The sequence below is a fragment of the Aulonocara sp. 'chitande type north' Nkhata Bay genome, linkage group LG3 (assembly GCF_057382095.1).
Source record: "Aulonocara sp. 'chitande type north' Nkhata Bay isolate Kocher_YH1m ecotype deep benthic linkage group LG3, A_spYH_male_GT1.1, whole genome shotgun sequence".
NCBI classification, from domain to species: Eukaryota; Metazoa; Chordata; class Actinopteri; order Cichliformes; family Cichlidae; genus Aulonocara; species Aulonocara sp. 'chitande type north' Nkhata Bay.
The window spans coordinates 42,973,531-42,986,738 of record NC_141346.1 but is presented as its reverse complement, the minus strand read 5'-3'; the positions used below and the strand labels follow the sequence as shown (position 1 = coordinate 42,986,738).

Sequence of the window (13,208 nt, the reverse complement as noted above, 5' to 3'; positions counted from 1 at the left end):
CTCACAGCCTTCTCCCAGCTCTCTGCTGACGAGACTAGCGCCACATATGGAGTTGTTTATTTTATTTGTTTTGTATTTTCTTATTCTGTTCTCACTGTCTTTCCTATAAAAATTACCAAGCCACTGTGCATGGTGTGAGTTGTTCTTAGCAGCTCACCCGTGTACACGTTTGATAAAGAAAGTAACTTTGTCTCATTGTGTCTTTATTTCTCCTGGGTCTTTTACAGAGTTTTCCCCCAACATTTCTTGGTCCTTCGGAGCCGGAGCGCCTCCATCGTGTCCCATCTCCGTGACCAGTCCACGTTGCTCGCCTGTCGACAGCTCACATACTAGGTGTGTGATAAAAGACCAAGAGCGTTAAATTCGAGTCTTGGCCAACGTTCTTAGAAAGCGACCCACGGTGGTGGGGCCCGATCGAGGTGGACCAGACCCGGCGACACTGACCAGGTAGATACAGACACACTGACACAATCTTGCGTAAAAGCGCATTTTGAATTCAGGGAATTTAAAATAGCGGAAGTAGCTCGTCGACTGGTAGCTTTGGAAGCTCGTCGACTGGTAGCGTAGCTCGTCGACTGGTAGCTCTGGGAGCTCGTCGACTGGTAGCTTTGGAGCTCTGGGTAGCTCCCCCAGCTGGGTCTAGACTGGGTCTAGGGAGTAAGTAGCTCTGGGAGCTCCCCTTATTATAAGGGTTCCGGTCGCACGCGTCGAAGCTGTGAATGTGAATGTGTGTGTGTGTGTATTGTTTTAATTAATGGAGCAAGCTGAATTTTCACGGTCCAATAAGAGACTGAGCTGCTCCTACTGTGTTTTTCTTTTACTGCTATTCACTGACGTGCTGGTGAGTTGAGAGAACGGTCGAGTTCCGTCTCGTAAAGTTCACACCGCTTTTGGAAATAGTCCGAAAGTAGAAGGGCGTGTGAGCAACCACTCTCGTCTCTAATACCAGCGAAGGTGATAGCAGCTGTATTGTGTATATATTACTTAAACAAAAATAAGTAAATACATAAATAAGATGGGTAATCAAGCAAGTGAAATTAAAACTCACTCCTGCTGACGAGCAGTGGTGAGAAAAGAAAAGTCCAGACGCCGGACAAAAACAGTGTCTGTAAACAGAGATTTAAGAAAACAAAATATAAACAGTCAGAAGAACAGAACTCAACTGCCAGTTTAGTAAAACCAGAAGACGAGACACTGTGCAGTTCCCACAATCCTTTTAGTAAACCATCACTCACTCCTGCAGCCGCATCTGCAGCACCACCCATATCAGGAAGAACTTAATAATCCCTTATTAAGTGAAAACTAGAGATCACAGTAGTTTGTAGTTTAAAAGGGTTGAAAACAGACCCCACTGAGTAGATATAAATATAAAAAGTACGAAATAAAGATGAACAAAGGGAAAGTTACAGTAGAAATTATCTTTAGAGTACTTGAAATTAATAATAGCAAGGATAACAACCTGTAAAGTGATATTAACAATGAAACACAGTTGACATGATGACCATGCCCAGCATGTATAAAATGAATATAAAGCAAATAATTCACACGAAAATATTTTAATAAGGTATATTAAGGCTGTGTCATTGTTCAGCCAAGGACAGTGTGTGAAAAGGTAACTGTCTCCACCCTGGGAAAAGGATGATTCTGCAGGTCATCTGAAGCCCTTGATGGATACAAAATAAAATATAAATAATATATTATAATAGAACTGCCTGGTCCGCCATGCAACAGAGAGAACAAATGTGACCGCAGATTGGATGAATTCTAAATTATCTGTTTGCCGAATAAGATGATCTAACTAACAAATTGGCTCAGGAGTAGTATAGTGGTACACACTGATAAAATATTATAATATGCTATTGTTGTTATATAAGACAAAGGGTATAATATTAACAATGACATAATATTAATATGAAGAGGCACCTTAATCGGTTATGATGTGAGGTGAATAATTGTTAAGCAGTAGTCTGCATCAAGCTTAAGGTTTGCTGAAACTCAGTGTAATGACATGTGAGATGAAGACAATACGGAGAATAACTAAACTAATGAAGTGCATAGAGGCACTTGACCAGCTTGAAACTTATCATTCTAGAATGACACATTGCTGAGATATAGAGCACACCTATAATAACAACCAATAAGCAAAACCCTGTAGACAACAGCTAAAACTACAGGATTGAGAAGCTGAATTAAATATGTAGACACTGCTAAGCTGATGAACATGTTCCACATTTTCTTTTCTTTTTATTTATTTGTTTCTTTTAGAGCAGAAGCTGCTGTAACACACCCAAAGAAAGACTGTAGGTCTGACCAACCGTCTCAGTCATGGGCAAAAAGATGTCAGTCAATAAAATTCTAAAAGATAATTTATTGACGAAAAATATATCAAGAGATAAAAGATAAAACAGTCCAGTGTCCCACTTAAGAATTGTATAAAAACACACAGTCCCAAGGCCAGAGACAGCTATGACACACGGCCAAGTTGCACCCCACATGTTGCCTTTAACAGGGTTAGAAGTTGTCCTTGGAGACCCACCACCCTGCAAGCATATAGTCAGTGGTCACTCAAGCCTCTGCAACTCTGCTGCCTTTAGGCTGTGGCATATAATAGGCCCTGGACTGCACAGAGAGACAAAACGACACACTTAATATAAAATTCATAGCGCAAAACCCATCCATCCCAATCATATCTGATTTCATCACATTACATACCTGCACAGAGAGACAAAACAAAACAGCAGTGTTTGTAGTGTGGGCTATAAGTAGACCAGTGTATCAGTGCAATCAAGTACACCTGCCTCTAATTAGTCCAACCCCATTCCAGCCATTGGCTCACCAAAAATGTGACACACACAAAACCACTCCCAACCCAGTGAAACTTCACACAATAATATGGAGCTGAATTAACACAGGCACATTAGTCTACCATGTTACAAGCTGCATGCTATTAAAAGCCAACATATGCAGACTTCTGCCTTGTTCGGGTGGCAGCATTTTTTTTCTCTTTTTCTTTTGTGTCCTGACACGTTTATGTTTTTTGTTTTTGTTTGATTATTTTGTTGGTTTTGGAAACGAATTTAAACGAACTTGTGACCATACTTGAGAATCACAGTGACACATAGTGATTAGGCATATGATTGAAAAATGCCTAGGTTTAGAGCTGTGAGCTATGAGCTGTGAGCAATGCAAAGTTAAATATATATATTTGTATAAATGGGAAACAACCCTAACTTGAAAGTCTGAAATGTGTGAGATCCATGCATTGTTTGAAGAACTAGAAATTATCTAAAACTGCCTTAAGTGAAAATGTAGAGTTGCATCTATTCTCCCAAACAAAAAAAACAAAAACCAAAAAAAGGGAGAAGCATTCTGTAACTTAAAAATAAGGCTGACTGTTGACAACAGACTAAAACACTAATTCGCAGGTGGCTATCAGGAACAGAGAGGCGAGCAAAGTCACAAACACCAAGGCCGCAGACAGCCACGCAGAAACAGCAGATAACATAGAGACAACGCCTGCTAGAACCGTGGAGAGGAAGGTCACTTCCCACGAGATTGTTGCGCATGTGAAATACACAAAGATAAACAAATAACCATTTATATAGACAGCCAGTATGTTTTCTCTGCTGTGCATCATTTTGCAAAAAATCTGGAAAACCAGAGGAATGATTACACCAACTGGCAAACCAGCATGCCAACCTCTTACAACGCCTACTGACTCTTTCATTACTACAGGCAACAATTTTGCTGACAGAGCAGCAAAATAGGCGGCACAACAGGCAAACATCACATTGATGGCAGTAAACACACATCAGATTCCACTGGATGTGTTGAAAAATGAACAAAAAGCAGCAAGCACAGCAGAGCAGGCAAAATGGCTAAAACACGGTGCAGTTCTGACAAACGACTTAATGATGTGTTATGGCAAGCCAGTGTTGCCAAAATTCCTCCACAAAATGGCGGCATTAGTGACTCATGGCTGTACGCATTTGTCAACGGGGGGACTGACCAGTATTGTCAACTCTCATTTCTACACTGTAAATTCTACACAATACTCTCATTTCTACACTGTAAATTTTACACTGTAAATTTTGAAACTTCAGCAAAACAATTTGTCAGAACGTGCATGACGTGTCAAAAATATAATGCTCAGGGTAACCTGCGACCACAAAGAGGCCGTTTTCCAACTCCGCCTCATCCTTTTCACACAATTCATATGGATTTTATTGAACTAAGCGAATGTCAAGGGTCAAAATACGCCCTAGTGGTTATAGACGTGTTCTCAAAGTGGCCGGAAATCTATCCAGTGAAAAAGGCAGATGCAATTTCAGTAGCAAAGTGCCTGTGCAATCACTTCATACCCACATATGGCATCCCAGCTTTGATACGGTCAGACAACGGCACTCATTTTGTAAATGATGTCATCACTAAGGTCTCTGAAGCACTCGGTTTCAGCATAAAACACCACTGTGCTTATCACCCTCAGAGCGCAGGCCTTGTAGAGAGAACTAACGGCACTATAAAACAAAGGCTCAGGAAATGCATGGCAGAAACAGGAAGGCCGTGGCCTGAATGTTTGGGTTTAGTGAAGATGTGGATGCGCTTAACACAAGGCTCCCATAAACTAACTCCATTTGAAATCATTCATGGCAGGCCGTTCCCACTGCCGATCACCAGTCAACCAATAGACAAAGCAATCAGAGAAAACACATTAGCAGAATGGATGTCTAAGCTGTTAGAAAACAAAGAGATCATTGTACATAATCAACAACCTGATGATGTTTCTCCAGTGTCTTGCAGACTAAAGCCCGGTGACTGGGTTCTGATCAAGGTGCTCCAAAGGAAAAACTGGAGCACACCCAGGTGGGAGGGGCCATACCAAGTCCTCCTCACTACACCGACCGCTTGCAAAATTGCGGAACGACCATCCTGGATCCATCAGAGTCACTGCAGGCGAGTCAGTGAAGCCATCTAAACACAGCTGACGGCAGGCTTGCCCGCTTGTTGTGATCTCGCCCGGTGGAGGGGTCAGCTTTCCTGGCCGGGGGGTCTACTCGCGACAGGAGGGTGTGTTCCGTCGTCATGAGGTGGTGGCTCTTATCAACTGCAGCGGCCCTGACCATGGCCGGGCTCCTCACCTTTGCTTCCGTGAGGGACAACAAGTCACGCTATGTGGAGAAAAGGCAGACACTGTATGACAAAGGAAAGTACACCAAGTTTCCCCATGGCTACGCCACTAACTTCTGGTGGCAGTTTATGAACACTACAGCTCACTTGAATAACAAAACTGACTGCTATGCATGTACCCATATGCCCCTATCCTCACAGACGTCTGGCCTGTGGCCGTACAGCATACCTGAAGATCGCAGTTGGTGCCTGTTGGGCCTGGCAACACATCCAGGCTACGGTACTCTTTGGTCCAAAGCCAACTACAGCATCCCAGCGAAAGCAACCTGGAGGTCATCATCACTCACAAATGTGAACTGTTCCGGACAGACATACCTACTGACCTGGCCCCAAGTCTCAGACCCGCTGCCTGATGTAATTCTACTGAACAAACTGAACGCATCACAACTGCCAGTATGTGTGATGAACAATGGCTCGCGGGCAGTGGGGGAGCTGCCTACTCACCTATGTAAGTCCATATACACTTTCTGCCCACCAAGGAACGAGAGGAAGTGTATGGCCTGTTCAATCAACGCCACCTGTGCCAGTAACACGACGCTGATGGGCCTAAACTGTCGCTCCGACTACAGCTACCGAATGCCACTACAAACAAAGACTCAGTACCCGACAGGATGTGCACGGACGGCACCCAGCAGCAGAGGAACCAGAGTTTTGGCTGACTGGTACTTCCTATGTGGCAACAAGGCTTATCTGTCACTCCCTGAAGGTTGGGGAGGTCTGTGCGCCCTGGTGGAATTATCAGATCACGTTTTCTTCATGCAAAGTGTTGCACATCATCCAAGCAGCCGGCAGAGACGTGAAGTGGACATTGCCTCCCCCAATTCTTTCGGCATTACTGTGGACACTGGAGTGCCGGGAGAGTTTCGCATCTGGGGAGGAGGAGTGAAATTCTTACAGAGCTTGATCCCCGGCATTGGAGTTGCCGAGGTGCGGGATCATGTGGAAATCAACCGATATGCTCTGCTACGACACATCAACTTGACTAAGACCCTGGGAACCGCCTTAGCAGGAGAACAGCAGGCCATCAGAACGATGGTGCTGCAGAACAGACTGACACTAGACCTGCTAACAGCATCACAAGGAGGAGTTTGCAAGCTGATCGGGGAAACATGTTGCACTTTTATCCCTGATGGATACGAAACTGGAGGAGACATTTATGAAGCTTTGCAGAATTTGACCGCTCTGCAAAAATATGTCACTGACCACACACCTGGAGCAGCTACAGCACAAGGCTGGCTTGACTGGCTGTTCAGCGGTTCATGGCTGGCTGCTGTAGCAAAGCCATTTTTTCTTCTAGGTCTCATCATGATAGCACTGCTCATATTAGTGTTGTGTGTGTTGCCATGCCTAAGAGTAATGATTTCAAAGATGATAACAACTACAATGACTGCTTATGTTGCCGTGCCTCAAGAAGAACAACATCCCGTTGCAATTCTGTTAGAGGAGAACTTGTACTAACTGCTAATAAATGACGTGGTGATTAAAAATGACTTGTCAAGTGATCACGCACTGATTAAAACATTAGTAGGTTATGCAGGTTTTCATCCTTTTATTTATCTATTTTTTTTTTGAAGTTCTCAGTTTTAAACATAAAGTTTTCATTTTAAATATGAAGTTTTCATTATTTTACATATAAAGTTTTCAATTTAAGGTTTGCATCATTTTAAATATAAGGTTTTCATCCTTGTATTTTTTGAAGTTTTCATTTTACATATTAGGTTTTCATCATTTTTTTTAAATACAAAGTTTTCATTTTAGTTTTCATCCTTTTATTTTTTGTAGTTTTAGTTTTATTATTTTTTCTTGTTTATTCCACTTGTTATTTCATTTACTATGATTTTCATTTACTATGTTTTTCTTTTTATTATTTTCTTTTGTTTTATTCTTTAGACCAAATGACTGCCATTTCTGCTATGCTGACATTTTGAAAATTTTGGAAATTAAAAAAATTGCCTAAGATACTTAATAAATAACCTTCATAGACAATTGTTGTATACATTTAAAATAAGTTAAAACAGGAGGGAATGTTACAGGAAAAATGATTCTATGTTTCTTTACCTTCTTTTAAATGTACAAAGATGCCTTTTGTCTGCCCTTTGCCTATGGTTAGATTAGTTTAGAATGATCTTTTTAGACTTTCCCAGCAAAGACATCTTGTTTCTGGGACATATTGTTTTAGATTGTTTTATCTCTCACAGCCTTCTCCCAGCTCTCTGCTGACGAGACTAGCGCCACATATGGAGTTGTTTATTTTATTTGTTTTGTATTTTCTTATCCTGTTCTCACTGTCTTTCCTATAAAAATTACCAAGCCACTGTGCATGGTGTGAGTTGTTCTTAGCAGCTCACCCGTGTACACGTTTGATAAAGAAAGTAACTTTGTCTCATTGTGTCTTTATTTCTCCTGGGTCTTTTACAGAGTTTTCCCCCAACAATCGGCATAACAGTGAAAGGAGATGTTATGTTTTCTAAAAATTAATCCCAACGGCAACATGTACAAAGAGAAAAGAGCAGGACCGAGCACGGACCCTTGAGGCACACCACAATAAATAGGGGCAGAAGCCGAGGAGTGTTGCCCCATAGCAACAGAGAACGACCTCTCTGAGAGATAGGATTTAAACCAAGATAAAACCGTACCTTTGAGACCAACAACATGTTCCAATCTTGATACAATTCTGTATGAAAAGTGCTTTATAAATAAAGATTGGTTGATTGATAACTGCTTTAAGTCATACAGAATAGATATCAGCACCTTAAACAGGCTGACTTCTGCTAAATGGGTCAAACTGGGCAGAAAGTATACAAACACATAACATCCTTATAGAATATGATGTAACACTATAGATCAACTTACCTCAGAATATATAAAGCATATAAACAATTACAGCAATATCATGCAACGAACACAGCAGTGCTACTAATTTTTAGGTCCATTCTGCTGCTGATACATACTTTAGGTTTCTGAATATTAAACTTGTTGCTGCCTTTCATAGTGTGTAACTTGAAGGCCCTGAGTACTTTCTCCCACACTGAAAACACTGGAATGATAAAATTATTTGAACATTACCTGATACCGTGGCTCAGGGGGTTGGGAAGCGTATCTGTAACCGGAAGGTTGCCGGTTCGATCCCTGGGCTGTCCTCTGTCCTGGTCGTTGTGTCCTTGGGCAAGACACTTTACCCTATTGCCTACTGGTGTTGGCCAGAGGGGCCGATGGTGCAATATGGCAGCCTCGCTTCTGTCAGTCTGCCCCAGGGCAGCTGTGGCTACAACTGTAGCTGCCTCCACCAGTGTGTGAGAGTGAATGAATAGTGGCATTGTAAAGCGCTATATAAATCCAATCTATTATTATTATTAATAAGACTGATTCAGGACAGACAATTAGTTATTTTAAACTTTTCTAGCAGTCCTTCACAAACAGGGAACAGTCTGTCTATTCTCTCCATCTGTCAGCTGCTGCTGGCTCTTCCTCCTCCTCTTCCTCACACACTGGTGTCCTGGTGGATCATCAGGGCTGCAAAGCCTCACAGATGATGTGCAGCAGTGGGTCCCTCAGTCTGTCCTCACTCTGGACACTTGCAGTTGTCACACATAGAAATCAAATGTGTGATAAGCTGCAGGATTCAAACACAAGTGTAACTTATAAATACATGTTCATACTTTTATTACACAATCAGAGAGAAAGAAACAGAGAGTGCAGGACAGACAGATGACAGTCTCAGGTGTACACACTGCTACAAACAGGAGGATTTAGTGTTTGTGTTATTACGAGTGTTACACAAGAAGAGTTCCCAGATGGTACAGTGGACACATGTGTGACTCCTGTGATTAAAGCATCTTTCTTTCAGCTTAACGAGTGAACCGTCAGCTCGTTCAAACACACGTTAAAGTCTGTTTGGCTCGACACCACCGAACAGAGGCAGCAATATAACATAGCTAACATTAACAGTGCAGTGGATCCTGCTTGTGCCGTGATATTCAGGACTGCAAACCGAGCAGCATCACTGACTTTCAGCCTGTTGTGTTTGTGGATATATGACTGACTTAAATTATCCACAAAGTCATCACATTCTCTGTAAGATTAAGGTCGACTATATATATATATACATATTGAAGTAAAGGCTTTAAAACCAAGTTAACGCTGAAAGTATAAACATCACTAATGTCACATAACTTTGCCGGCTGGTGGCCAACAGTAATGTTTTAATGTTCCTCATTATTAAACATTCGCACATAAATAAGTGACATCATATTCAGTACTTACTTTCGACAGTTCACTCTTCAGTCGCTCCCTTCTGCTGTATTTTGCGGAAAAATTATCCACACCCTGCGCCGCGCTATGAATTGTGAGATATATGGGACCACGAAGCGTGCACTGGACCACGCTTGATATTTGGGGAAACCGACGGCGCATTTGGAGTATGCATTTGAAGTACACTTCGAATTGGGACAGCCGTCGTCGCGTGGCAGTGACATAATCGCACTCAAAATGCGTACTTCAAGTGTGCGGTCTCTTAATTGGGACACAGCCCATATGATCTAAACATTGCTACCACTGACATCGCACTCGTACGCCATTGTCATGAGACACTCTCACAAACGAAATCACGGTTTAGTAACGCAGTAATGCAGCGTCCTTATGGGACGGTAACAGTAATCAAATTACTTTCTTGCAATAGTAATTTCCTACTTTAGTCATTACTTGAAAAATGGTAAATGGCCTGTATTTGTATAGCGCTTTACATAGTCCCTAAGGACCCCAAAGCGTTTTACACTACATTCATTCACCCATTCACACACTGGTGATGGCAAGCTTCCACAGCTGCCCTGGGGCGCACTGACCGAGGCGAGGTTGCCGAACACTGGCGCCACCAGGCCCTCTGACCACCACCAGTAGGCAACGGGTGAAGTGTCTTGCCCAAAGACACGACGACCAAGACTGTCCGAGCCAAGGCTCGAACCGGCAACCTTCTGATTACAAGACGAACTGTCAACTCTTGAGCCACGATTGGCTGTAAACTGTAAACAGATCGCAGTTACACGTTACTTTTAATGCGTTACTGCCGATCTCTGCATATGACGCATCTCTGCAGTCTCCTGATGTTGACACAGCTCTGAATACTGTAAAATAGACCCTGTGCACGAGAAAATGTTAACTTCCTGGTTTGAGACAGGATGTGGGGTTGTACATTTCTGGTAGCTTTACTTTGCGGTCAATCGCTACTGCGAAGATATACTCCAAAATCATGTCCAAAACTCGAAAACGGAAAGATCGCGTTAAGTTACAAAGAGCAGAAGGTGGGAACACTCACCGCTGTTGTGTCACAAAAAATCTAATGATCAATTTTGACGTTTAAAGAGTTTAGATCGATCAGTTGTTTACATCACTCAACACAAGCAGAACTGCATCACTGCAGCAGAAGACACATCGTCCACATTCAGAAGCACATCTCTGTATACTGACTGGTCTTATGATCTAAACAGGCAAATGCTCAGCATTCAAACTACAGGTGAAGAATAGTCAAACCAGATGTTTCCCCGTTATGTCGATATGTGTTAACAAACCATGAAAAAAAGCCACACAAAAAATGAATGATTGCTGGTAACGGTTTCTATACATTAGTATTTAAGAAGGATATGTTGTGACTTACCTTCAAAATTACAGTGGTCCCTCGCTATAACATGGTTCACCTGTCACCTCGCTGGTTCGCAGATTTTTTAGTGCAAGTTCGCATGCTTTTTTTTTTTTACATCACACTGTGTCCTGCGTCCTGATCACTGCAGACGATCTCCCCCGTGACGTCTCTCCTTTACAGTACAGAATCGCTGCATCGATCGCCAGCAGTGTGACTCTGAAGTGCAGTACTGTATGTCCATGATGTCCACGAAACGTTTTGCACTGTCAAAAAATAAAATTGGCTACTTGATTTCACCTATCGCTGGTTATTTTTAGAAGATAACACCCGCGATAAACGAGGGACCACTGTTTACAGATACTGAGAACTATAACATTTGAATCCCTTTTCTCTTTTGCTCTGAGGCACGGGGAAAAAATATCGACAAGTCGATGAACATCATTTACAGACATATTGGGTAAATGCCCAAGACATCTATAGAAATGTAAATCGCCGCTTGATTCATTCATTTGCTTAACTTGTTTTGGACCGTAAACAGGGCGCGAATAGGACACCGGAAACAAAGCTCCCCACAGGAGTTTCCGCACCGGAAGTAGCATATGCTAACGTGCACATAGTCTATTATGAAGGGAAATAAATATAAAGGGTTTGTCGAAAACAAAGTCTGGACGTGCAGAAAGCTCCAGTTACCTCCAGTTAATGCATGAATGGACAATGATCATTCATCCAGTGGAGTTAACGGGCTGCTGTAAGTGTATCAAACCACTAGATGTCGCTGTTGTGCTGAGTCTGAAGTACAGACTGTACATGCATAAAGTAGCATAGAGAGTTTATACACTGAAGGCTAAAACACAGCAACTCACACTCAGATCTTCTGATGAGGATTAATCCATGGCTTCGAGACTGAATACAGCTAATGAAAGTAGTTATTTGATTAGAGAAATGAGGTCCTGGTTTTTCAAGCTGCCCTTACCCCCCCCTTACTTTAGCTGTTTAGTGTGGAAGCACATTAGACAGTCATTATGGCAAGGGAGTAGATTTGGCATGGACGGAAGGGACATGTCCCCACCAATATCCAGCGATTATTGAATTGTCATCACCAATAATTTGATCTCTTCGAGTAAAGAAAAACCAAACCGATAGAAATAATTTTTAAAAAAGCGATCTGTCAACGTCTCATTCACCCAGCAGTGCAGAAAGAGTTAAATTGCGTACTGGAGTCCTATATCATGTGACAAATATGGCCAATGTGATTGGCTGTGCCTTTCGGGGAGCTCTAGTTTTAGCAGCGGCAATCCTGTATTGTGAAGACCTGCTAGGAGGAGAGGAGGATGGCAGCAAAAAGAACCTGGATATAATAAAGTATTTTTCAAAGAAACCTGTAAGTGACTTAAAGTCAAGTTCACTCATAAAATGTGTCTATCATAATAACGTTACAGGCTATGCAAGGTAATACATGCCAACCCTCCCGTTTTTTCTTGGACAATCCCGAATTTCAGTGTCCCTCTCTTCCTGGGTTGCAAAATATACTTTTAAAATTTTTTCAGGCGAGAATGTAGCTGTGCAAACTTCAAATATCTGAGCCGGGAAGAACAGCAACCTCCCGGCACATCGTTTTAGGCTTTGGCCCACATCAGTCTAAAATTGTATGTAACCATGAATAACGCGTTACCATGTCCACCAGGAGAGACTGGACAGTATACATGTAAAACAAATATGCCAGCAGTTCATCTCAGTTAATGAGAGGAGAAGGCATGTGTTTGGCTCCTTCACATAGTGGACATCGAGTTGTTGTGTGGGACACCAGTAGTCCATGTCTGTTGCTGTAACAGTAGTTCATGTTTAGAGTAAAACATCCCAGCTCACTGACTTGATCGGGGCAATAGTGCCTAAAATGTTAATTTAATTAACATAATTTTGCTGAGAGATCTTTTACTTTGTTGTAATCTTAGATGAGTAGTTTTATGGACAAAAACCACCAGGTCATTCAGTGTTCCCTTAGTGCTAATGTATCAGAGATGTTATTGTATAAATGAAGTAATGTTGTTAAGTCCTTAAAGTCATATTCTTTTATTGTCATGACTGTATTTGAAGCTATTTTTATTTTTGTATGATATCTGATTTATATGGAATATGGTTGAAGTAAACTAAAGTATAAAATACTTAGTCATTTGTTTAATAGTAACTTAACATTATATAATCCACATATAAAACTATGAATTGTAATTTTAAATGGTTTAAAAGCATGTAGAATAGCATGTAGGCAAGTATATTTCTCCTTTTTTTAAAATTTTTTTTATCAAGAAGCAAAAACGAAAAGGAAAAAAAGAAACAGGGCAGGTGTTTGGTGGTGGAATCATCCGCCCCCAACAATACCAAAACCAAA

At 41.7% G+C, this 13,208-nt stretch overlaps 1 protein-coding gene across 2 annotated transcripts; it reads left to right on the top strand.

Moving 5' to 3' along the window:
* Positions 1–94: 94 nt before the first annotated feature.
* On the top strand, positions 95–7,623 carry LOC147335770 (syncytin-A-like). 2 transcript variants are annotated; one of them, XM_086281886.1, is made up of 2 exons: positions 95–447; positions 4,791–7,623. In XM_086281886.1, the coding sequence occupies exon 2, from the start codon at positions 5,083–5,085 to the stop codon at positions 6,643–6,645; it is 1,563 nt and encodes a 520-aa protein (XP_086138012.1). In that variant the 5' UTR covers positions 95–447; positions 4,791–5,082; the 3' UTR covers positions 6,646–7,623. The 2 variants fall into 2 exon arrangements, with proteins under 2 accessions (XP_086138012.1, XP_086138019.1); XM_086281893.1 differs by lacking the exon at positions 95–447 and having other exon boundaries at positions 4,992–5,192; positions 5,329–7,623.
* The last annotated feature ends 5,585 nt before the right edge of the window (positions 7,624–13,208 follow it).

What these genes read in the sequence shown, in the direction of transcription:
- LOC147335770 (XM_086281886.1), top strand. Translation starts at nt 5,083, where the DNA reads ATGAGGTGGTGGCTCTTATCAACTGCAGCGGCCCTGACCATGGCCGGG.